This window comes from Mauremys mutica, chromosome 1 (genome assembly GCF_020497125.1).
Source record: "Mauremys mutica isolate MM-2020 ecotype Southern chromosome 1, ASM2049712v1, whole genome shotgun sequence".
NCBI classification, from domain to species: domain Eukaryota; kingdom Metazoa; phylum Chordata; order Testudines; family Geoemydidae; genus Mauremys; species Mauremys mutica.
Genome location: NC_059072.1, coordinates 212864392 through 212889105, shown reverse-complemented (window position 1 = coordinate 212889105; position 24714 = coordinate 212864392). Strand labels below are relative to the sequence as shown.

Here is a 24714-nt window from a genome sequence, read left to right as displayed (position 1 = left end):
GGTAGAGGGTGGGAAGATTAGGGGTGAGAGTTCCTGCAGCAGAAGCCAGAATCACCTTACTCAATACATCTGGGAGAGTGGACAACACTAGCGGCCACACACAAACACACTGGGGATGGGCAGGGGGTTGTTCAAAAATCAAAAGAAAAGACCAAAAAACCACAATATAATATATTTTTAAAAAATATCTCCTGAGTTTTTGGGGGCAGCAGGAAAGGTGTCAGACTCATGATTTTTTATCTCCTGAGGTTGGCAGTACTGAGTTTATTTGTTCTGGTCCACTTCTGTAGATTCCATTTTTAAAGATCAACACCATCAAAGCATTCATTTGATAGCTCTTATGAGGAAGGGTCACAGGTATTGGTGTACACTCCACACCAACCCAAAGCCCCCTAACCAACACAATTGCTGTCTGAGTTACCTGAGGCTTCCCCTGCCAAACTTTCTCCTTCAGTCTGGCCTTTCTGGATGGGCCCTTACTGGACACACAAATCTGGGGCACAAACAGAGGGAAGGTTTTGCTTTCTCCTTCTCAAGGACTCTGTATTTAACTTTTTGTTCCTCCCAGCCCAGCCCACCTTGTTATAGCCACTGCAAGAGAAGATCTTTTGAATGGTTCTCAGGCTAAATCACAATAATGCGCATATTGCCATTCATAGAGAGCATGGCCAGGGCACCATTTTGGGCAGATTTGCGTGTATCTGTAAATGGGCAAAGCTTTAAATAAATATCTTTAAAAACCCATTTAGCTGAAATATTTATCAGAGCAACAACTGCTAGAGAAAATGGAAACAAAATATTAATGATTGGAATATAAATAATGACATTTTAGTCTCTGTTAGCATCAGTGATCTCACTGACCATATTTTAACTCTAGGTCCCCAGAATTCTAGTAGAAGACATGGCTCAACTTGCTTAAAATGCTATAATCCAGGGGTAGGCAACCTCACACTGCCCGGGTCCCGGCCACCGGTCTGGGGGCTCTGCATTTTAATTTAATTTTAAATGAAGCTTCTTAAACATTTTAAAACCTTTATTTACTTTACATACAACAATAGTTTAGTTATATATTACAGACTTATAGAAAGAGACCTAAAAATGTTAAAATGTATTACTGGCACGCGTAACCTTAAATTAGGGTGAATAAATGAACACTCGGCACACCACTGCTGAAAGGTCGCCGACCCCTGTTATAATCCTTTGTTCATCTATTAGGTTGACGTATTATGAGTTACTTATATCAAAAGAATTGACCAAGGCCTTTTTATACATCTCTTAATATGCAGTTATTGCCATTGTCCATATATTTTGCTGGCATGTGGCGTTACTGTCCAGAGTGTACTTATTGATTGACCTGCTGCTTCACCACAATTCAGACTCTCCTTTCAAAGACAAAAGTCTAGGGGTGAAATCCTGGCCCCACTGAAATCAGTGGTAAAATTCCCATTGACTTGAATGGGCCCAGGATTTCACCCTGGATTCTTATTTCATTTGCACTGGTATCAATCTGGACTAACTCTGCTGATGTCAGTGGAATGACTTGGGGTTCACACCAAGTGTAAATGAGATCAGAATCTGGCCCAAACCAGTTTCTCACCACTTAAAGATCTTGCTGATGTACCATCACATCACTCAACTTTTTCATGCTTTTTTATCTCTAGACTGGAAAACAAGCGGCCTCTGATTGGACCTTTTTACACTGTTTACCAAGAAAGCCAGAAGAAGTTGATGATGAAGTATTTTATTCTCCACGATCACTGGTTTTCCAGGAGGCTGAAAACAGAAAATGGACAATTATGGTATGAAAAGCAAATAAGAACAGTTTGGGCATGGGTGGCCGGTGACCCAGGTGTTGGGGGACGCTAGTCCCTAGCCCCTCCCCTTGTGCCCACGGCCCCACCTCTCCTCTTCTGCCCCCCTCCCATGCAGGAGCCCGAAGCACCCCCACCGTGGACCCCGGCCCCAACTCCCAGCAGTCGGGGGGCGAGGCCCCGACCCTGGTGCCCGGGGTGGCAGCGCCCCCAGCCCCAGTGTGCCGAGCGGAGCAGCCCCAGCCCCAGCCACTCTGAGTCCCTACAGGAGGCAAGCCGGCCAGCCAGGGCACTGGGAATCGCAGAGGCCTGGCCTGGGGGTGGAGAGTGGGCGGGGACATGCTAGGCTGTTTGGGGAGGCACAGCCTATCCCTGCCTACGCTACCTGCCGCCCATGAGTTTGGGGTTAGGCAATACTTGACTATTGTTCTACTCTTCAATCCAGATTTGGATTTAGCACGACTCCCCAGTAAAGCACATGCCTTAGTATAAATGTTTCAAAACCCCACCCTTAAGTGCATCAAATGTCCACTCTTTCCTGTTTGTATCTTAATCTGCTCCTGCTTGACCCAGATTGTTTTAATCGAGTGAGATCTGCTCTTTTAACTGCAATTTATTATATGGAAATCATTGAGTTACACTAGCAATTAGCTTGAGCCTTGTCTACGCGTAAAACTTAGGTTGACACACCTTTGGCACTCAGGTGTAAAAAATCCACACCCCTGAGTGCTGCAGCTACGCTGATCTAAACTCCCAGTGCAGATGCTGGTAGGTCAATGGAAGCATTCTTCCATTGACCTAGCTACCATCGCTTGAGGAGGTGTAGTTACTACTGCAATGGAAGAACCTTTCTGTCACTGTAGTGTGTGCCTACACTGTAGGGTTATGGCACCGGCACCGTAGCTATGTTGCTATAACCTCAATAGTGTTGACAATCCCTTAGATCAGCGGTAGGCAACCTATGGCACGGGTGCCGAAGGCGGCACGCGAGCTGATTTTCAGTGGCACTCACACTGCCCGGATCCTGGCCACCAGTCCGGGGGGCTCTGCATTTTAATTTAATTTTAAATGAAGCTTCTTAAACATTTTTAAAGCCTTATTTACTTTACATACAACAATCGTTTAGTTATATATTATAGACTTATAGAAAGAGACCTTCTAAAAATGTTAATGTATGACTGGCACGCGAAACCTTAAATTCGAGTGAATAAATGAAGACTCGGCACAGCACTTCTGAAAGGCTGCCGACCCCTGCCTTAGATACACCTCTTTCAAACACTCCAAATACCAATCCCAAGAATGGTGCTATAGAGGCTACAGTTTTTAAAAATGTTTATAGCAGATGGCATCAGAGATGGCTATCAGAGCTGCCACGGAAGGTAGTGGGAATTTTGTTTGAAGAAAGATTGCAAAATGAAGCCTTTGAAGTAAAAGTATGTGCTCTTTACTTACATATTGGGCTCTGGCCTGGATAACACTAAGTGTACCATGTGAGCTACAAGAATATATTCAGTATTAAACACAAATTGTAACTCCATACTCAATATTCCTACCAGTGTCATATTTTTCACAACTACTATTTACTGTAGGTTTTAGAACAGTCATGCTGACAAACATCGACCTCCCCGAAGTGAGAAAACAGAAATGGAGTCACCAGCACTCTCAGAGGAACTTGCATTTGTTCTAAGCACACCTTTCCAATCAAATATTACTGTAAAACTGGCAATATAAATTAGAGTAATACCTGGACACAAATAGATAAAGAACAGAAGTGCAGGGTCTGTGTATACAAACACGTAGAGAAAAACAAATCCAATTAGATACAATCTTACTTCTCTCTGATTGTCACTTTCCAATACTGTCATTCTACAGTTGATATACCTAAAAATTGTCAGAAAGAAAGTTGCATGACACACAATACAGCCAGGGTTTTCTATTTTATGGGGCAACAACTGCGGTTAAACTGGGTCAAATCTTGAGGTCCTTACTCAAGTAAAACTCCTATTGATGTCAATGGAAATTTTGTTCATGTCTTCATTGGGGGTCAAATTTTGCTCCCATATTCACAAGTTTATATCAGGAGTGACTGCAGACAGAATTCAGTTTAAAAGAATTCAGGATTTGGTCCAGTATTGATATTGGTTCTAGCATTGTTTTTCTGAACTCCTCCACTACTGTGCATTCATGTATGCTGTGCATGGAGGAAACCTATTGAATACAAACAGAACACTCTAATTTTTAGACTCTTTGATGTTTCGCCATTGAAAATTCTAGAAAATAAATCCAAGCATACAGTTTCTGCTGGGAAAAATTGTTTTCAGCACAAAGCCTTGGAATTAAAAAATATTTTTCTGTTTATTTTGTTTGCAGTGTCTGTTTCCAATATGACTGGTTTTTTTTTCCCTCCCCCTCTAGGCTGTCATGGTTTCCCTGCTGACAGATTACTCACCACAGCTGCAAAAACCTACATTTTGATGCTTGGGTTCCTGCCAAGAGAAAATATTCCTCACCAGCAGAATATTCTGGTCTGCAAATATATAGCTGTCTTTCATACAGGATCAAAGCAATGAATGAATCCTTAATAAAACTGCATAGGTTGGCTCCGCTGAACTGTATAATATTGCTTTGCACTCATGAAAACCTTGGAGACGATGTGAATTAAACAGCGCAGCATTGCAATAATAGTGCTTTTCCTAGATGCTTTAAGTTCTGTAGCTTTTGTATCGATTCATGTCTCTTAAGTTTTCTAAAGCTGTAGTTTAGCGAATGGATCCAGCAGTGTCATAAGCAGTGGTTTATGTATGTTGTGGTAGAACTAGTGTTGTAAACTTCCAAATCTATTGTATAACCACTGTGCAGCTGCCCCTAAATCTACTGGATTTTCTTGCTGATCTCGGGGCACATGCACAGAGAACTAGCACCTTCCTACTATATTCTGGGACCTCAACGTTCCCTTGTTAGTACAATTTCCCTAGCTGCACCCTGGCCACCTTGTAACCCGACCTCAATCTGGGTTTGAGACTGTAGAGGAAACAGGAAAATTCCTGAGGGCTAGCTGGAGAATAGTGATGTGGTTCACACAGAGGGATTGCCACAGGGTTGGGTATGGGAGAAGAAAGATGGCTAAGAAGTATTGGCTCACTATTCTTCCCCGCCCCGCTCCGTCATCCACCTGGACAGAATTCTGGCCAATGAAGCAAGTCTTCCATTTTTTTCATACTCTCTGTGGCAAAAAGCAGAGGTGAGGGGATCCTAAGTGAATGTTGCTTTACGGTAGGAGTTTGCTAGGTTTCACCTAGCAGTGACATGTGGCGTGCATACAGTTAATTCCTTTTGGTAGTAAACAGAAGTTTGTGACAACTGTAGGTTGGTTGTGAATTTTTGAAATTTCAATGAAAACTTTGCATAAAATGTTTTCAAACCTTTTCCCAAATTTCTCTCTCTTTTTTTTTTAAACCAGCTCCTAGGCGAGTTGGAATTTTTCAAAAATGTGAAAGTCCCCAAACAGCCTAGTGTGGCCCTGCCCATGCTCCACCAGGCCCCCTCCTTCCTGCTGCTACCTTCTGTGACCGAGAGGCTGCGGCAGGAAGGCGGGGCACCATGGTGCTCAAGACCACACCATGCTGTGCCACCCATCCTCCCGGCGCTGGGACCACACTGGGGCTGGGGGGCTCCAGCAGCGCCGCCCGCTTGCCCAGTACTGGGGCTGGGGGTGCACGGGGGGAGGAGGGGCAGTGGCTGTGGGGGTGGGGCACTCTGGGCTCCAGCAGGGGATCAGAAGGGGTGGGGCCTCAGTCAGAGGGGGAGGGGCTGGCGGCTAGCCTCCCCCACAGGAGTGTTCACCTGCCACCCCTGGGCCAGTCTCTTGGTGAGCTGGGCACTCCAACCAGTGGCTGGATCTCTGTACAGTGATGGGAGCGGGACAAGCCCTGCTGTGTGCGATATGGAGGACCAGCATGGCTGGAGGGGCGGGGGGCGGAAATGAAGGGGCAAAGTAGGGAGAGAACAGTGAAAGGGGGATCATGTAAAGGGCTAATGGGTGGACAGCAGAGGCGACACATAACCGGTCACTGCCTGCTGCCTGCCAGGGCCGGCGCGCCCTAGGCAAAACTTCCACCTTGTGCCACCCCCCCCCAGCTAACTCCACCCACTGCCCCCCGCGGCAGCTAACCACGCCCACCTGCCCCTCCCACCAGAGGAGCCCGCCACCGCCCCACCCAGGGAACCCCCCCCTGCAGCAGCTACCTACGCCTGCAGCTAACCCTGTCCGGGGAGTCCCCCCCATCCATGGAAGCCAACCCCGCCCCCTCCGAGGCAGCTAACACCACCTGGGAAGCTGCTCCAGCTTTCCTCCACTGAGCTTGCTGGCGCTGCTCTAATTCTCCTCCTCTCCCTGGCTTGCGGGCCGATTGAAGGAGACTTAGAGCGGGGGCTGTGTGCTCAGCAGAGGAGGCAGAGTGGAGGTGCTATGGGGCAGGGAGCGGTTCCCCTGTGCGCCCCCCCAGTTACTGCGGGTGCACAGGGGAACCATTCCCCACCCCATAGCACCTCCACTCTGCCTCCTCTGCTGAGCACACAGCCCCCGCTCTAAGTCTCCTTCAATCGGCCCTCCTCGCCTGAGCGGGCTTTTAGGCGCCCTCAACCACTAGGCACCCTAGGCGGCAGCCTAGTTCACCTAGTGGTTGCACCGGCCCTGCTACCTGCCCACACTCTCCAACCACTGCAGTTCGCAGTACACAGCCAGTGCCGGCCAGAAACAGGACAGCGCTCTGTTGGCTGAGAGCTGGCACACAGCAGGGGCTGTGCTGACAGACCAGCAGGACGAGCGGCCAGCCCAGCGTGCTGCATCCTTGCCTTGCCACCAGCCCTATCATCGGTCACTGGACCCCCACATTCACCACTGGTGAGTGAGCGGCTAGCAAGCAGGGATCTGGCCAGTACTGATGGTGTGGGAGACAGAAAATACGAGACAATTTGCCCATTTTTAAGAAAAGGTTGGGACACCTGCAGGGGGGTTTAAGTATGGGACTGTCCCTTTAAAAACAGGATGTCTGGTCACCCTAATGATACATAGTCGAGTGGTTCTGATTCCATTAGAGACCAAAGGGGCATGTACACTCTAGCCAGTTCATTACAATATACTGTAGGGATCAATTCAGCAGAGGGTGCAGTTTGCTCAGTTCATTTGCTCAGAGCTGGAGGGGAGCAGACCTGCAGCCCACAGATCCAGCAGAGCCGAGCCGAGGGAAGCCTAAAGGCTCTGACATAACTGCCCAAAGGGGCCCTCCCTGTGGGGAGGGAGGACTCACCCCAGAGACAACCAGAGAGGGAAGTATCCTGTGACCTTGGATGTTGGTAACTCCCTCTTACTTCTTTTGATTTGGCTTTCTCCACCAGGGGAAGGCTTTGGACTGAGCTGACCCTGGAGGAGAGGGAGGAGGACAGCCTCAAGCAGCCTTGGTTGCCAAACTACTGGTAGCCCAAAGGACCCTGGGTTGGAGCCTGGTGGAGTGGGAGGATCTGGGCTCCCCTCCCCTCAACCCCCTTGGCAGTCAGGGGTTGTGGCAAAGACCACTAGGCCATGCTCCCCAACCAGATCCCAAGTGAGGACCATTACACCTGCATTGTGCTGCCTTCGCTGCTCTTGTTACTTGTGCCAGCTGGATTCAAGCTGATGCAGGTAGGCTAGGTGGCATATAGCTTTTTCTGTGTAGACAGAGCCACAAAAAGACAGGCCTGTAGCCCCAGTTGCTGATGCTCTAGGGGTGAACACCCAACAAAGTGAGCATCACAAGGACATATAAGCCTCCCCTAGGCACATCAAACATCCACTGTGTGCGCTGGACTGGGGCTACATTGCTGGTCAAGTGGTGCATCTCTTAACCCCCATTTTGGGCTTGCAGCTTGAGGGGAGCTTTTTGGAAATGAATTTGGCTAAATTAAACTGAAGTAAAATAAAAGTAAATTGAGTAAAATGAAGAGGATTCAGCTGGCCTACTAAGCAAACCCACTGTGGCAGCATGTTCCTATGCTTTTCCTATGCTCCAGCTGTTGTGGTTGTGAAGAAAACCTACAAGACGTGACTGCAATGGAACTGATGCAGCAATATCATCCTGAATTTGCACAGAGACTGAACCAATAGCTCTGAAGCGTGAACCACCCCAATCATTTCAATAGGTGCTAACCCATATGCCAGCAATGATCCTTTAAATGTCAGTATGGTTAACTACAAACCTGAGAGAAAGTATCCTATTATGAAGATCTACACAATGTGCTGTGAGTTGACTGCTCATGTTGGGTAGCTGGATGTGGTGAGATGGTGATTAGTTGCATTTTCCATAAGTGGGGTTCAGCTTTGAAAAAGTTCGGGGAGATGCCTCAAAGTGCAAAAGGAAAGGCTTCTTCCTACTGCTCTTTCCCATCATTCAATTAATCAGTGGATTAATGTATTAAAATAAAACTTGTTTAATTATTTGGCCAGGGCTATTCAACCAGCTGCCTAATGTACACAGAACCCAGACTTTCTGGTTCTTGCCCAAAGTTACAGATAGACACTTCATGATCCACAGTAAGCATTTCATTCAGTAGACTGCTTGTTGCGGTGCCTAATGGCATGCAGGTATTTGCATGGCTGTTTGGTTCAGTGAATCTCACACTGCAAGGTTTATGTAAATGAATGTTTTTGCAGGCTCCTGTAAATACTTGTGATCTTTCAATCAAACAAAAATCAACAAGTTTTAAACAGTGATTGCAAATCTCTTCTCCTTTCAGCTGCTTTACTTTCATTCTCTTGGCTGTTGACATAATCATTTCAGAAGACCTCCAGTCATCATAGAGTCTTTCCTGCGAGACTAGATGTAAGTCTCTAAAGTGAAAAAGCAAATAGAATTTTTTTTTAAAAAAACCTTAAGATTTTTTTGTCTATCAGAAGGTTTTTATAAAAAGTACTAGCCTATTTATTTTCTTTTGCAGTTCACCTGTAAATACAAAACATGGGATTCTGTGGCTTGCATTGTGCAGGAGGTCAGACTAGATGATCATAATGGTCCCTTCTGACCTTAAAGTCTATGAGTCTATGAGTCTATGTGTATGTGTGAGAAATATTTCCTCCAGGCCTTGGGAGAAAGAGACCTGAAGTGACTTCATGCTGAACCCAGCTCCCTCCCATTAGCATTCAGACTGCTGCTTGGCTCTGCCAAACTGCTTGGCTAACTCATTGTGGTTTTTATTACTTTTTATTTATTAGCAGGCCATTCAAGTGTGGACTCTACAGCTGTGACAAAGCAGGCACTCACAACACAATAATCTAGATAGAGATACAAAATGACCGCTCTATATCTGACCTCTCAGTCCTCATCCTCGAAGGAAACCTCCATGACACCTTCAAAAAACAAACCTATGAGCTTAAATTCATGATACTGCAAGACACAAGGCTATGTCTACACTACAGCTTATGTTGGTATAACTTATGTTGCGACATGAGTTACACAACCATAAGTGTGGCTGTGGACAGCCTTATGGCAGCAGGAGAGCTTCTCCCACTGACATAGCTTCTCTCGCTCACGGGGGCTGGAACAGTTAAACCAAAGGGAGAGCTCTCTCCCGTCCGCTTAGATTGGCTACATTAGAGAGCTTACAGTGGCTCATTGGTGCTGCTGTAAGCTCTCTAGTGTAGCTGTGCCTTAAAAATCATGGATTTAATAAAGATACTGGTTTTATGGATCATTACAGCAATCTGTAACCCACTAAGCCTCTTCTGTCCTGCCACTATAGAGGTGTTAACTGCCCACTCTCTTGCAACATGTGTTAACTTCTTATCAGTCCCATCCTTCTATTTAGCTGTCACACTTTCCCAGACCTGAAGAAGAGCTCTGTGGAAGCTTGTCCCTCTCAGGATAAAGCATGTAACATAATGACTGGCGTAGACAAGGCAGATAGAGAACTTTATTCTCTCTATCTCATAACACAAGAACAAGGGATCATTCAATTACATTAAAAGGTGCTGTCACAGGGGAGCTGGCCCTCTATAGGGGTTGGGGCTCAGTTTCACTTGTACCAGGCTTAGCCTTCCTCCTCAGGTAAAGGAAATGACAGTAGCAATCACAGGACGAGCCTGTGAGTAGAAAATAGGCTTTTGAGGGACTATAAAGACAGCCTGAGCTGACCCAGGGTGAGTTTGGGAAGGGAGCTTACTAGGTAGAGGGAAGGTAACAATTGTCCAGAGCGCCTGAGCAGAAGGATCTGGTGGGGCAGGAACCTATTGAGGGCTAAGTCTCAGCTGAGGGGCATGCAGGAACCAGGAGCCTACTGGGTAAGAAGGGAATCAGAAGGAAACTGCACAGCCAATCCCACTGCTGGCTGTATCCACTGCCTTGAAGGGTGGGAGAGGCTGTGTTGTGCCTTAAGAAGGTCTGTGCATGTATAACATTTTATCACCATTTACAAGTTACAGAAAGGAAGTACCACAAGAGCAACCTGCCATATTTATCAGTGATAACATAGCCCAGCGGCTGAAGGACCATGAATGAGTCTGCACTCACTTTCCAAAGAACACTATAGCCTCTCCTACACTTCTGGAAACTGGATATAGCCAGGAATGGCTTCAGCAGCAAAGTGCTTGCCTGCACTCTGCAAGCAGGTCTCTATCTACTGTGTTCCCTCTGCCTCTGGGTTCCCCTCTCCCAGCCAGCGTGCGGTGTATGGCTCAACCTTCAAACCTGCTGCTGTGGGACATCTGCAAGCAAAATGTGTGACATGTGTTGTATTTGTATGTGTGGAGGCTGGTAGGGGCAGTGTGCTGGGAGAGAAGCTGAGCCCTGATTAGGGGTCGGGGCTTCTCTGACTAGGGGTCCTATAAAGGTAGCCAGCCAGTCAGGCAGCAGCATAGACAGCTGCAGCGGCACAGGAGCCAGCAAATAGAGCTGTAAACAGAGGAGTTTGAGTGGGACTTTACAGGAGGAGTTTGGGGGAAGACTAAGAGAGGCAGGCAGAGGAACACACAGGCTACTGAAGGGAGTGTGCAGTGTTCTAGCAGTGTCTTGGTGCTTGTTGGGGGTTTGTTTTGCTGTGGGTGGTGGTGTTTTGGGTTGGTTTGTGTTTACCAGATTTACGGGATTTAGGTGGGAAACCTATGACAGATACAGAGGCAGCAGTTGTAGTGACCCAAGCAGTGGAAGACACAATGAAGATGTCTGGATGTGGAAGCTGTGGCATGTACATGATCCTGGGGGGTGTACCTGAATAGAGTTTTGTCTGCATGAAGTGCCGCCTGAATGAGCTGATGGAAGAAAAGATCCGAGGATTGGAGATGCAGGTGGAAACTCTGGTCAAGTTTAGAAGGGGGTTCGAGCGGATGATGGAGCAAAGACCTGATGAGGCTGAAGGGAAAAGCTCAGACTTGCAGATAGAAGCAGGACCGAAGAACTCTGAGGGGAGACTGCTGGGTGAGGAAAGTGGAGGGTGGAAGCATGTCACTAAGGGAACCAGGCAGAGGAAAAGACGGGCTAGTGAAGGAGCAATAGAGCTCAGGAACAGGTTTGCGGAGTTGGAAAATGAAGGGGCACAGCAGGTGGTTGCTGAAGGTGAGAGGGCAAGGAAGAAGAGAAGAGCAGCTAGACCTATAAGGAGAGGGGATGAGTCAATGGAGATGACACCAAACATGAGCCCCAGGAGGATATGGGATGGGTTGCAGAGGATTGCAAGGGTGAATAGGAATTGAGAGGACTTGCAGCCAGAGGGAACAGGGGATAGACCAGAGTTTAGGATGGAGGCTGGCACAATTGATTAAGAGAGCTTTAAACTAGGAATTGGGGGGAGATGGTTGGGAGATGTCCAGGTAATCTCCACACCAGATTTTAACATTGAGAGGGAAGAAAATGAAGCAAGAAAGGATGCTGTCATGGGTAGGAGAAATGACATATGGAGGAAGGGTACTGTAGATACAATTCTAATAGGTGATACTGGCAGTAGAATGTCTGGGCCTAATCGGGTAAAGAATGTGAGGGAAGCCAAACAGCAAGAATTAAGATGTTTGTACACCAATGTGAGGAGCCTAGGTAACAAAACGGAGGAACTAGAGGTACTGGTGCAGGAAGTGAAACCGGATATTATAGGGATAATAGAAACATGGTGGAATAGTAGTCATGACTGGAGTACAGGTATTGAAGGGTATGTGCTGTTTAGGAAGACAGAACTAAAGGCAAAGGTAGTGGAGTAGCATTGTATATCAATGATGAGGTAGACTGTAAAGAAATAAGAAGGGATGGAATGGATAAGACAGAGTCTGTCTGGGCAAAAATCACATTGGGGAAGAAAGCTACTAGAGCCTCCCCTGAGATAGTGCTTGGGGTGTGCTACAGACCGCTGGGATCTGATTTGGATATGGATAGAGACCTTTTAATGTTTTTAATGAAGTAAATACTAATGGGAATTGTGTGATCATGGGAGACTTTCACTTCCCAGATATAGACTGGAGGACAAGTGCTAGTAATAATAATAGGGCTCAGATTTTCCTAGATGTGATAGCTGATGGATTCCTTCACCAAGTAGTTGCTGCACCAACAAGAGGGGATGCCATTTTAGATTTGGTTTTGGTGAGTAGTGATGATCTCATAGAAGAAATGGGTGTAGGGGACAACCTTGCTTTGAGCGATCATGAGCTAATTCAGTTTAAACTAAATGGAAGGATAAACAAAAATAGATCTGTGACTAGGGTTTTTTATTTCAAAAGGGCTAACATTAAAGAATTAAGGAAATTAATTAGGGAAGTGGATTGGACTGAAGAACTTGGGGAACTAAAGGTGGAGGAAGCCTGGAATTACTTCAAGTCAAAGTTGCAGAAACTATCAGAAGCCTGCATCCCAAGAAAGGGGAAAAATATCATAGGCAGGAGTTGTAGACCAAGCTGGATGAGCAAGCATCTCAGAGAGGTGATTTTAAAAAAAGCAGAAAACCTACAAGGAATGGAAGATGGGAGTGATCAGCAAGGAAAGCTACCTTATTGAGGTCAGAACATGCAGGGATAAAGTTAGAAAGGCCAAAAGCCATGTAGAGTTCCCTTGTAAAGGGAATTAAAACCAATAGTAAAAGGTTCTATAGCCATATAAATAAGAAGAAAACAAAGAAAGAAGAAGTGGGACCACTAAACACTGAGGATGGAGTGGAGGTTAAGGATAATCTAGGCATGGCCCAATATCTAAACAAATACTTTGCCTCAGTCTTTAATGAGGAGCTTAGGGATAATGGTAGGATGACAAATAGGAATGAGGCTATGGAGGTAGATATTACCACATCTGAGGTAGAAGCCAAACTCAAACAGCTTAATGGGACGAAATCAGGGGGCCCAGATAATCTTCATCCAAGAATATTAAAGGAAATGGCACATGAAATTGCAAGCCCATTAGCAAGAATTTTTAATGAATCTGTAAACTCGGGGATTGTACCGTATAACTGGAAAATTGCTAACATAGTTCCTATCTTTAAGAGAGGGAAAAAAACCAACCCGAGGAACTCCACTAGTAACCTCCCTCCAGCCTGACAATTCACCTTTCAGTACAACCCGTTGTAGTCTCCCCTTTAACCAGTTCCTTGTCCACCTTTCAATTTTCATATTGATCCCCATCTTTTCCAATTTAACTAATAATTCCCCATGTGGAACCGTGTCAAACGCCTTACTGAAATCAAGGTAAATTAGATCCACTGCGTTTCCTTTGTCTAAAAAAACTGTTACCTTCTCAAAGAAGGAGCTCAGGTTGGTTTGGCACGATCTACCTTTTGTAAAACCATGTTGTATTTTGTCCCAATTACCATTGACCTCAATGTCCTTAACTACTTTCTCCTTCAAAATTTTTTCCAAGACCTTACATACTACAGATGTCAAACTAACAGGCCTATAGTTACTCGGATCACTTTTTTTCCCTTTCTTAAAAATAGGAACTAGGTTAGCAATTCTCCAGTCGTACGGTACAACCCCTGAGTTTACTGATTCATTAAAAATTCTTGCTAATGGGCTTGCAATTTCATGTGCCAGTTCCTTTGATATTCTTGGATGAAGATTATCTGGGCCCTCCTATTTCGTCCCATTAAGCTGTTTGAGTTTGGCGTCTACCTCAGATGTGGTAATATCTACCTCCATAGCCTCATTCCCATTTGTCATCCTACCATTATCCCTAAGCTCCTCATTAGCCTCATTAAAGACTGAGGTAAAGTATTTTTTTTGATATTGGGCCATGCCTAGATTATCCTTAACCTCTACTCCATCCTCGGTGTTTAACGGTCCCACTTCTTCTTTCTTTGTTTTCTTCTTATTTATATGTCTAAAGAACCTTTTACTATTTGTTTTAATTCCCTTTGCAAGGTCCAACTCTACATGGCTTTTGGCCTTTCTCACTTTATCCCTACATGTTCTGACCTCAATAAGATAGCTTTCCTTGCTAATCCCTCCCATCCCATGCCTCTTTTGTCTTTTTACTAACTCAAACATAATATATCATATATATAATAATTTCACATGCATTTCATGGTGACATTAATTATGAGTGTGCTATTAGTTTTCAAAAGGTATATTACAAGATATCTTTTAAATAAATATGACAAGTAAGTACTGAGCTGGTCAGGCCAGCTAAGATTTACTGTTCCACACCAGGGAGCCCACTGGCATCTAGAACAGGGGTGCTCTTAGAGTCACAAGGTGTTACAGAAGCATTTGGTCTTGAGGTCTGAGCTGAAGGAGGCAAGTGTAGCAGCATCATAATCTGCCTCCTACCAAGTTTACGAGGCCCTCACTTTCATGAACACTAAAAATTCACTCCAAAGATGATTCCACTAGACATGAAATATCACAGCTGTGTGTGTCATTCTGTGTGTTTCAGAGGCTCAGTGTGCTTCAGGAGAGCATCTGAACTCTGCTCCAGAGACAGCAGTTTAATTCTTACTGTAGCACCAGAGTGGAAAATGCAATTCACAATAGCTACAGGAAGTTGCAGTACAACAGGCTTGTCTATTTGATTAGTTGCCTCCAAGGGAAAAGAAAACCAGGGAGATTATATTCATTCTTCCAGCACCACTGCTTATTTTGTCAGCACAATAAACTCCATTAGCAGGACTGCAATCAAAGACTCAGCGAAAAGATTAAACAAACAACAGCAAATGAATGTAGTAGTGTGACTCTAGGCTTATTTGTTTTTAGTGTCAGTGTAATTGGACATTAAAGAGTGGGGTAATTTTTTGTTGTTGTTGCTAATTTAACAGTAGAGAGGTTGGTGGTATCTGCACTAAACTCAAAGCCCCAGTAAAGAGAAACTCTGGATTTGTTTATTTTTCAAAAGAGACAATTACAAGAGTCATTAACATAAAAAGTGACCACACACCCTCCCTCACCCACACAACTCCAGCTGCCTATCAGAGGCACAGAAAGGCAGAAAATGTTTTGCTCCCCAGACCGTTTAAGGTGCAGTTAGTTATTTCTTGTCTAGTTTGCAGTTTTTACTTCTAAATATATATAAAGTCACCTGTTTGTCAATCCCTTTCCCACAGCTCACACATAACTCCCCACACATAACAGAACATAAGAACATCCGTAGTTGGTTAGACCAATGGTCTATCTAGCTCAATATCCGATCTTCCCACAGTGGTCGGTGCCAGGTACTTCAGAGGGAATGAACAGAACAGATAATCATCACGTAATCCTTCACCTGTAGTCCACTCCTAGCTTCTAGCAAACAAAGGCTAGGGGCACTCAGAGTATGGTATTGCATCCCTGCCCTTCCTGGAAAATAATCATTGATGGACCTATCCTCCAGGAAATTAACTAGTTCTTTTTAGAACCCTGTTATACATTTGGCTTTCACAACGTCCCCTGACAAAGAGTTCCACAGGTTGACTGTGTGTTTTGTGAAGAAATACTTCCTTTTGTTTGTTTTAAACCTGCTGCCTAGTAATATCATTGGGTGACCCCTAGTTTTTGTTTTATGTCAAGGAGTAAACATTTCCTTATTCATTTTCTTCACACCAATCAAGATTTTATAGGCCTCTATCATATCCCCCCTTAGTCGTCTCTTTTCCAAGCTGAAAAGTCTCTGTCTTTTTAATCTCTCCTCATACAGAGGCTGTTCCATACCCCTAATCATTTTTGTTTTCCTTCTCTGAACTTTTTCCAATTCCAATATATCCTTTGAGATGGGATGACCAGATCTGCATGCAGTATTCATGATGTGGGCATACCATGGATTTATATAGTGGCCTTATGATATTTTCTGTTTTACTATCTATCCATTTCCTAATGAGTTCTAACATTCTGTTAACTTTTTTTAGTGTTGCTGCACATTGAGCAGATGTTTTCAGAGAATGATCCACAATGACTCCAAGATCCCTTCCTGCAGTGGTAACAGCTAATTTAGACCCCATCGTTTTGTATATACAGTTGGGATTATGTTTTCTAATATGCATTACTTTGCATTTATCAACATTGAATTTCATCTGCCATTTTATTGCTCAGTCACCCAGTTTAGTGATAGCCCTTTGTAACTCTTTGCTGTATGCTTTGGACTTAACTATCTTAAGTAATTTTGTATCATCTGTAAATTTTGCCACCTCACTGTTTACCCCTTTTTCTAGATCATTTATCAGTATGTTGAACAGTAGTGGTCCCAGTACATACCGCTGGGGACGCCACTGTTTACCTCTCCCCTTTCTGAAAACTGACTATTGATTCTTACTCTTTGATTCCTATCTTTTAACCAGTTACTGATCTATGAGAAACCTTCACTCTTATCCCACAACACCTTACTTTGCTTAAGAACGTCTGGCGAGGGGCCTTGTCAAAGGCTTGTCCATATGCTTGTTGACCCCCTCAAAGAATTCTAGCAGATTGGTGAGACATGATTTCTCTTTACAAAAGCCATGTTGACTCTTCTCCAACAAATTGTGTTAATCTATGTATTTGATAATTCTGTTCTTTGCTATAGTTTCAACCAATTTGCCTCATACTGTAGTTAGGCTTACTGGCCTGTAATTGCTGGGATCACCTCTGGGGCCTCTTTAAAAAATTGGCATAACATTAGCTGTCCTCCAGTCATCTGGTACAGAAACTGATTTAAATGATAGGTACATCACATTTAGTATTTCTGCAATTTCATATTTGAGTTCCTTCAGGCGCTTAAGTGAATATCATCTGGTCCTGGTGACTTTTTACTGTTTAATTTATCTATTTGTTCCAAAACCTCCTCTAAAGATACCTCAATCTGGGACAGTTCCTCATATTTGTCACCTAAAAAGAATGGCTCAGGTGTGGGAATCTCCCTCACATCCTCTGCAGTGAAGACTGATGCAAAGAATTCACTTAGTTTCTATGCAATGGCCTTATTGTCCTTGAATGCTCCTTTAGCACCTTGATCATCCAGTGGTCCCACTAGTTGCTTAGCAGGCTTCCTGCTTCTGATATACTTAAAAAAAACTGTTGTTACTTTTTGAATCTTTGACTAGTTGCTCTTCAAATTCCTTTTTGGCCTACCTAATTATACTTTTATACTTGACTTGCCAGAGTTTATGTTCCTTTGGAAAGATACTAGTGCAGAAATTTCTGTAGTCAGGAGAGACCTTGTTCAGGAGGAAAACATACTGACAGGACAGATGGTAGAGCTTTTGTTAGTGGGGGGTGTGTCACAAAATCCTTGTGCCTTTGGCTAAAGTGCATATGGAAACAGAATTTGCAAGCTAAATTAACAGTTACTGCTGTTCCCCCTAACCCAACACAAATATTAATGGGAAATGACTTTTTCAATGTGGCTCAGACTATCCAGGGCTCTGTCAGCAACAAGAAGGAATCTTGTGCTAAAGCCCCAGAGGGAAAGACTGAAGTCACAGAAACTGCTGGGGAAATGGGGGAGTGTCTCTTTAATTCCTCTGCAGTAGTGGAAAATAGCCTGCTGCCAGGGGTGGGTGTGGTTGAGACCAGCTCTTACCTGGTGGCTACAGACAGGTTTTTCTCCAGGGGGAAGGGAAAGTTTTCCTACCTGTCCAGGTTGCAAATAAGAAAGGGATGGACCTCACTCTAGAATGCATAGGGAGATGTCTCCTAGAGGGAAGCCCAGAGGAGAAGGATGGAATCCTAGGGACTGCTGAAGTAGGTGAGGTTTCCATGGGCTCTATAACTGGAAGCAAACCCAATTCAAAGTGGGAGGAGGGCGTAGTGCTTACTAGTGAAAGAACTGTTCTGGCTGTTAGCTGTGAGCCCACAGCTGAACAGGAGATAGATCCCACTCTAGAGAGCACAGAGGTGTGTGCCTTAGAAGGGGACCCAGAGAAGCAAGTTAGAAAGGGATGTGGAGGAGTGAGGGAATGTCTCCTCACTGATTACATGGGAGGATTTACCCGTAGAAATTTGCTGGATTGGCATCTGGGTTTCCAGGCACCCTACCGGTGGCTCAGGTTTTAAGAGGAACTGTGTAACTGGTGTCCCGGAGGGGAGCAGTCATACAACAGACCTCTCAAGAACAGAAAGAGGGGAGACAGAGGGTACCCCAATCCAATTCCCACTTTTACACAATGTTGTTCCTGATGTACTTGTGAAAACTAACTCTGTCTCTTTAAGGCAGAATGATGGTCTTTCTAATGACTTGTGTGTCAGTGAAAATGCTAATGACTCACCTGACAAAAGGGAGGAGGCAGCCATTTACCAGGTAGGTAAACTCCTCCCAACAGCTAAGCATGGGTAATGGGAGTGAGAAACACAAAATAACCCTGGGGTGGCGGGGATTCTTTACATGGGCTTATCCCTGAAGATGAAGTGCAACTCCATGGGGGAGGGCTAGTAACATGCCAGGTCTGCTTACACCCTTTCCTTTCCAGAACCCCAAAGACATACATGAATTAAGAACCTTTACTGAGGGGAATACTGAACAAAACACTAAAGAGGAAGGAAAACCTGTATCTGAACACATACCATGGTATGGGAAGGGGCTGAAAACTACAATAAATGCTGAACAAACAGGACTGTCTAAACAGAAGGCATGATATGATAATCATACTTGGAAGCGCCTCCCTGTCATGAATTTACTGGTGCAGTTATGTCTCTTAATACACAGTCTATGGGCTGAGACAAAGAATTTGGTACTGATGGTAAATCCTTTAAAAGTGTGTAACATGCATAATTTTTGGAAGAAACTTTTGTACGTGCTAGGAGTGGTAACAAAGTCCTATAAGAATACTGCTTCTCACCTTGTGTTAGGACTACAGCAGGTGTTTTTTTCTTTTCTCTCTCTTACTGCATTGTATAGAGCTCCAAATTGTATGGCTACAGTTTGTATCAAAGGAATTAACACATCTGTTTTTGAAGGGGTATAACACATCATGATCTAAAACACCCTTTTCAAATTCCGGTTGGAGGAAATACAGTACTTCATTGTTAATGCATTCCGTTAAGATACAAGAGAGATCACAGAGCTACCATGACCTCCTTGACCTCCCCCAGGGGAAAAAAACTACAACTGTAAGTAACTTTAAGCATTAAAGGGATCCCTTGGGAGTAGCTGAACAGAAGGAAACGGTATGTATGTGCTGCTCTTCTAATGGCGACATAGTGAAACCGTACTGTCTTCTACACATTCCTTTTATAATGGTGCTGACCTTGTAATTGAGAAAAATACAAACTAGACAGTAGATCACCAGGGGCTAAATTCAGCTCTGGTGTAAGAAGGTGTGACTCCATGGAATTCCAGTGACTTCATTGGGATTGTCTTCACTTAAATTAGAACTGAATTTTGCCCAGGATGTACCTTATTACAACAGGTCCAGATGGTAAAGTTACAGAGTTGCCATTTAGGGTTTTATTTTTTTACAATATTTTTCCCCTATAAGATGCTCTTCCATTGTATAAATCACAGGAAAGATATATGCAGTGGATATTGCTCACAATCAGAGTCTGCATTCATTTCAACCTCCCATATATTTCAGTTGTCTTATTTGATTTCTGTACTGATTTTTATTGCTGTGTACAAGTATTAAAGAGCACAAACATCTGAGGAGACTCTGAAACCGACAGGCTGTGAAAGCCTTAGTTAATAGTACGCACAAGACACTGATCTCACCTGACACCCAATGTTGTACAAAGACAAAACAATTTTGCTTGAAGCAATCGTTCAGAAAGAAGCAGCACAATAGTTTGGGGTCCTTACATTGACTCTGAGCATCTGGGATCATGAAGCAGGAGCAGTGTGATCCTGGTTGAATGCTTTCAATCAGCAGAAAACTATATGTACTTCAGATATAACATATTTTTAAAATATCCTAGAATCAGCCAAAAATTGCCATTATTTCTAAAATATCTTCCACTTTGATGTCATTTTAAGATAATGGAGGTTGTGAGTGCTCTGCTAGTATGAAAACCAGGCCCAAAGTCTCTCAGTTTCAGCTTTCAAAATCAATGGCCATTTTTGAAAACTTGTCTGGAAGTGATTTGCCCAAGGTCACAAAGGAAGTCAGTGGCAAAGGTTGGGGTAAAATTTAGGAATACCTAATTGACACACCGGTGTGTGGGTCATTAGTTCACACCTCTGATCATAAGATTATTACTTACACTTCTGATAAATGTGAAAAATTAAGTTTTTCAGAGTGAACATTTGGAAAATTCACAGATTCATAGATTCACAGACTTAAGGTCAGAAGGGACCATTATGGTCATCTAGTCTGACCTCCTGCACAATGCAGGCCACAGAATCTCACCCACCCACTCCTGTAACAAACCCCTAACCTATGTCTGAGTTACTGAAGTCCTCAAATTGTGGTTTAAAGACCTCAAGGTGCAGAGAATCCTCCAGCAAGTGACCCGTGCCCCACGCTGCAGAGGAAGGTGAAAAACTGTATCTCATTCATATCAGACAGCGTTTTAACCATCTCATAGTTCAACCTGTGCAATTCCTGTCTCCAGACTTCTAAATATGCCTCCTCCAAGGAAGGCTCAGGGAGTTTATATATACAGTTGAGGGCAGAATCTCCAAGGCTGAATGACAGCTCTCCCTTGATACTGATCATTAGCAGAGAGCTTTAAACATATAGAAGCACTTAAGAGGTAGAAAAGAGAAAACAAGCTGAGACTCTGAGGTTTCTTCATCCAAAAGAAGGCAGGCAAGGGAAAAGATTATGCATTTAAAAAAAATAAAATTGCTTAAAGGAAACTGCTCCAATAACACCCAATGGACTAACTGGAGCTTTCATAGCCTTTTGTTGCTGTGATGTGCTGTAAACATTTCAATAAGTGTTATGTGTACCACTCCTTCAGCCCCATCAGGTACCATCAAAGATTGCAAGGTATGGATCATGGGTTTTATGGTATGGATCATAATTTTATACACTCTGAGATGGGAAGAGGTTGGTACCTCTGTAAAATAATGCCAACAGCTAGCAAGTGCCTCCATACACTCCACATTGTTCCACTGAGATTTGATGCTTTCCCTAAAACTAGTTCCAAGATTTCAAAAATTGTTTTTGTCCTGAATTGGGACAAAAATGCAAAATCTTGGAATTTTTAGAGGAAGGAAATATTCAAAAAATATTGCATTTCAATCTTATCAAAACAATAAGAATGAAATGTTTTGTCCAGGTTGAAACATTTTCTTTCAACTCTATCATCTCAACTTTTATATTATATTACATTTATAATGTAAAAAAGTTGTAATGATAACATCAACATTAAATGTTTTGATAATTTTCTGTGAACATTTTGACATTCAATACATTTCTGTTACTGAATGCACCCTGTATTCACACCCCATACATTATTGTAATAATCTTTGTACTAAATATGCTTTGTGAGGTATCATTTGAACAATAATAAATCACTAGTCAATATCTTGATCAAATGTGTGTAGCAACAGTATATGTAACATTATGAATATAATCTGAAATCATGACTGAAGTGTGTTTACCAGACAAGTCTGGGGATTGGATAAATCTGTTTCTCAAAGACAAAGGATAAGCTGGTGTCTCCAGCCAGATGTCATGAAAGTTGATGGGCAATCACCTATCAAGTGGTCATTCTTTGACAAGGAAGATGGTCAGGAACAAACAGATCTGCATCTTAGCAAACAACAGTATGAAACCTCTTTCACCATGAGACTCCATCACTACAATCTCAAAATGGGAATGAACTTTATCTAGGGGTAACCCTCAGGAAAATGTGTTTCAAAGGACTATAACAGGAAGGGCAAAAACACTTCAAGGTATCTCTCTCTATCCATCTCTTGCACTTTCACCTAAGAAGACAAAAGAAACAGGCCCATTTGACTTTGGGAGAGATCCTGGCCTGAAAATTGGTCAGCTCTGTTGCTGGGAGCATGTGGTAGGAATTTTATCTTGAACCAAGTCTAGTTTGATAAGCTAAATACTAAGAAGCATTTTATTTTTATTTCTCTTGTAACCATTTCTAACTTTAATGCCTTGTACTTGTACTCACTTAAAACCTATCTCTTTGTAGTTAAATAAACTTGTTTTATTTTTAATCAAAACTAATCCAATATTGTGTTTAAACTGAATTTTGGGGGTAAGTCAATTTAAGGAAGCAAACTGTTGTATATTGATCCCTTTAAAAGGGCAATGGATTTAAAAATATCTGAACTGCCCAGGAGTGGGCAGGACAGTGCAGGACACACTTTTTTAAAAAAATGTGGGACTAGGAATGTGTTGGGGGCACCCTGCGGGTAGTAACCAAGGCTGCTGGAAGCCAGAGTGTGGCTGGTGTGCTGCTGACAGGCTGCTGGGGTCAGAGTTACTGGACCAGAGCTGTAGCTATACACAGACTCTCAGGGTGTGACCTGCATGCTCTTTGCCTGTTTGTGAGAGACCCGAGTTGGAAGCTACAGCAGAAAATCATTGTGAGGCACCCCAGGTTGCTGAGTAGGGGTGACACAGCCCCTCACTGGTCTGGATTGCACCCCAGAATGTCATAGTTCCCCAAACATTTCTGATTCATGGAATCAGCAAATTCCAATAGAAAACTATTCTGTTAGGAAACTATTGACCAGCTACAAGATGGTAGAAGATGATAGAACAAGGAGTAATGGTCTCAAGTTGCAGAGGGGGAGGTTTAGGCTGGATATTAGGAAAAACTTTTTCACTAGTAGGGTGGTGAAGAACTGGAATGGGTTACCTAGGGAGGTAGTGGAATCTCCTTCCTTAGAGGTTTTTAAGGTCAGGCTTGACAAAGCCCTGGCTTGGATGATTTAGTTGGGATTGGTCCTGCTTTGAGCAGGGGGTTGGACTAGATGACCTCCTGAGGTCCCTTCCAACCCTGAGATTCTATGATTCTAATAGATGGACTTTGTCAGGTTTTCTGGTCCTCTTTTGAAGGTGAAAATTTCAACAGGCGGATTATGAAGGTCCGTGATGAAGCAGTGGACTTTCCTTTAAGGGGAGTAGCCCGAAAGACCTCTCACCCTTTCCTGTTTCTGGGGCTTAGGCTTCAGCAATAAAGGGTAAAGCCAGTACAGGTGTGAGCACACAGGAAACGTGGGAAGGGGGAGGCACACAAAATACAGTGAAGGTTGAGTGCTGTAATTTAAAACAAAACCAAACTGAATTTTACTTATCTGTACTATATGTAGGCTTGGAATAAATTATCGGTAAATGTTGCTCTCCCCATACTCTCATAACTGATGAAAAAATATTTCTATTGATAGTAACTGAAATTTATAGATGGACAAAGGAAGAAAAATGCCACTTGAGAACTTCTTAGAGTCAAAATCCAGTGACTTAGACTTTTGTATTAGGCTTCTTACAAATGGACAAGTGAATGAATAATTTTAAAAAGGTATTTGTTGATTTAAGGATATTTACTTTGTATATTTTGACATGTGATGTTGACAATTTGTGTCTTAATGGTTTATAAAGCTTTGACTTTTTGAATCTCAACCTCTTCTATCCTCAACTATCTGACCCTCCTCCCCCATAATTTCCTGCAAATTGATAAAAATCTAAAAAAAAATGCTTAAAAATAAGCATTGATATCATCTGTCAAAAGTATAACAAAAACTGAATTCTGCTAAGCCTAATTATATGGCAATTTGTAACCACTCCCCTTTTAGGCACATTACTGTCCCTGCATTCTCAGCTAAGAGAAACAATAAAGATAAAAAAAGTGAAAAAGTAAGTTGAAATTCAGAGCACCCAGGAACATGTACATTCTGTTTTCCAGCTCTGCATTACCTCCCTCCCTCTGCCCCCTTGGTCTCTCAATATTTTAGTAAGGTAAAATAACATATTGGAGTGTTTTATGGAACTCTAATAACTTGTTTAGGCCTGAAAATGATCATGTCTAGTGCCTGCTAATCTAACAATTAATTATCATTATTTCAGCTGAGCCTTCCCTTTCCTTTAGAAAGAAAAACCACACTACCTCTAATGCTTTCCAGCAGTATCAAATGGCCTGTGAGATTTTCAGCAAGGATAGTTAGAAAATGCTAGATCTATTTATGCAGGGAACAAAGAGGAAAATAGCTAGTCATTATGCACAGTGCATAAGCAAAGTATTCAAAACACTTTTACCAACTGCATATTTGTAAATATTCCCCTGGGCAAAAGGATTCAAATCCAGGCTTTCTTTAGGAACACTTCTTAGGAAATCTTCACAGAACAGCTGGAGCCATTTGCTGTGACAAATCTGATGCTACTCTCCAAATTTTATGGGTAGCTAAAGCCATGCAATAGATGGCATATAATACACTTTTGTTGTCTATATTCTTGTGTTGTGAACACAGATATTGTAATTTGACAACGAGGAAGAAAAAAAAGATGGCTCCAGTTTGCAATGGCAAAACTATACATTCTCTCAGCACCCACTGTAATTATTGTTAGTCGAGTTTAGGAAAGTCTATTTGGTGAACATGCTTGAACTCTTATGTTTTTCCTGCATTAA

General features: G+C 43.2%; 1 protein-coding gene across 1 annotated transcript in view; it reads left to right on the top strand.

Annotated features, from left to right (window-relative positions):
- Positions 1-5237, top strand: part of OTC (ornithine transcarbamylase) — a 42013-nt gene extending 36776 nt beyond the window's left edge. The window contains exons 9-10 of the mRNA XM_045002724.1: positions 1662-1799; positions 4227-5237. Coding sequence (XP_044858659.1) covers positions 1662-1799; positions 4227-4286 — 198 coding nt within the window. The 3' untranslated portion in view covers positions 4287-5237. The remainder of the gene's footprint in view (positions 1-1661; positions 1800-4226) is intronic.
- Positions 5238-24714: the final 19477 nt, after the last annotated feature.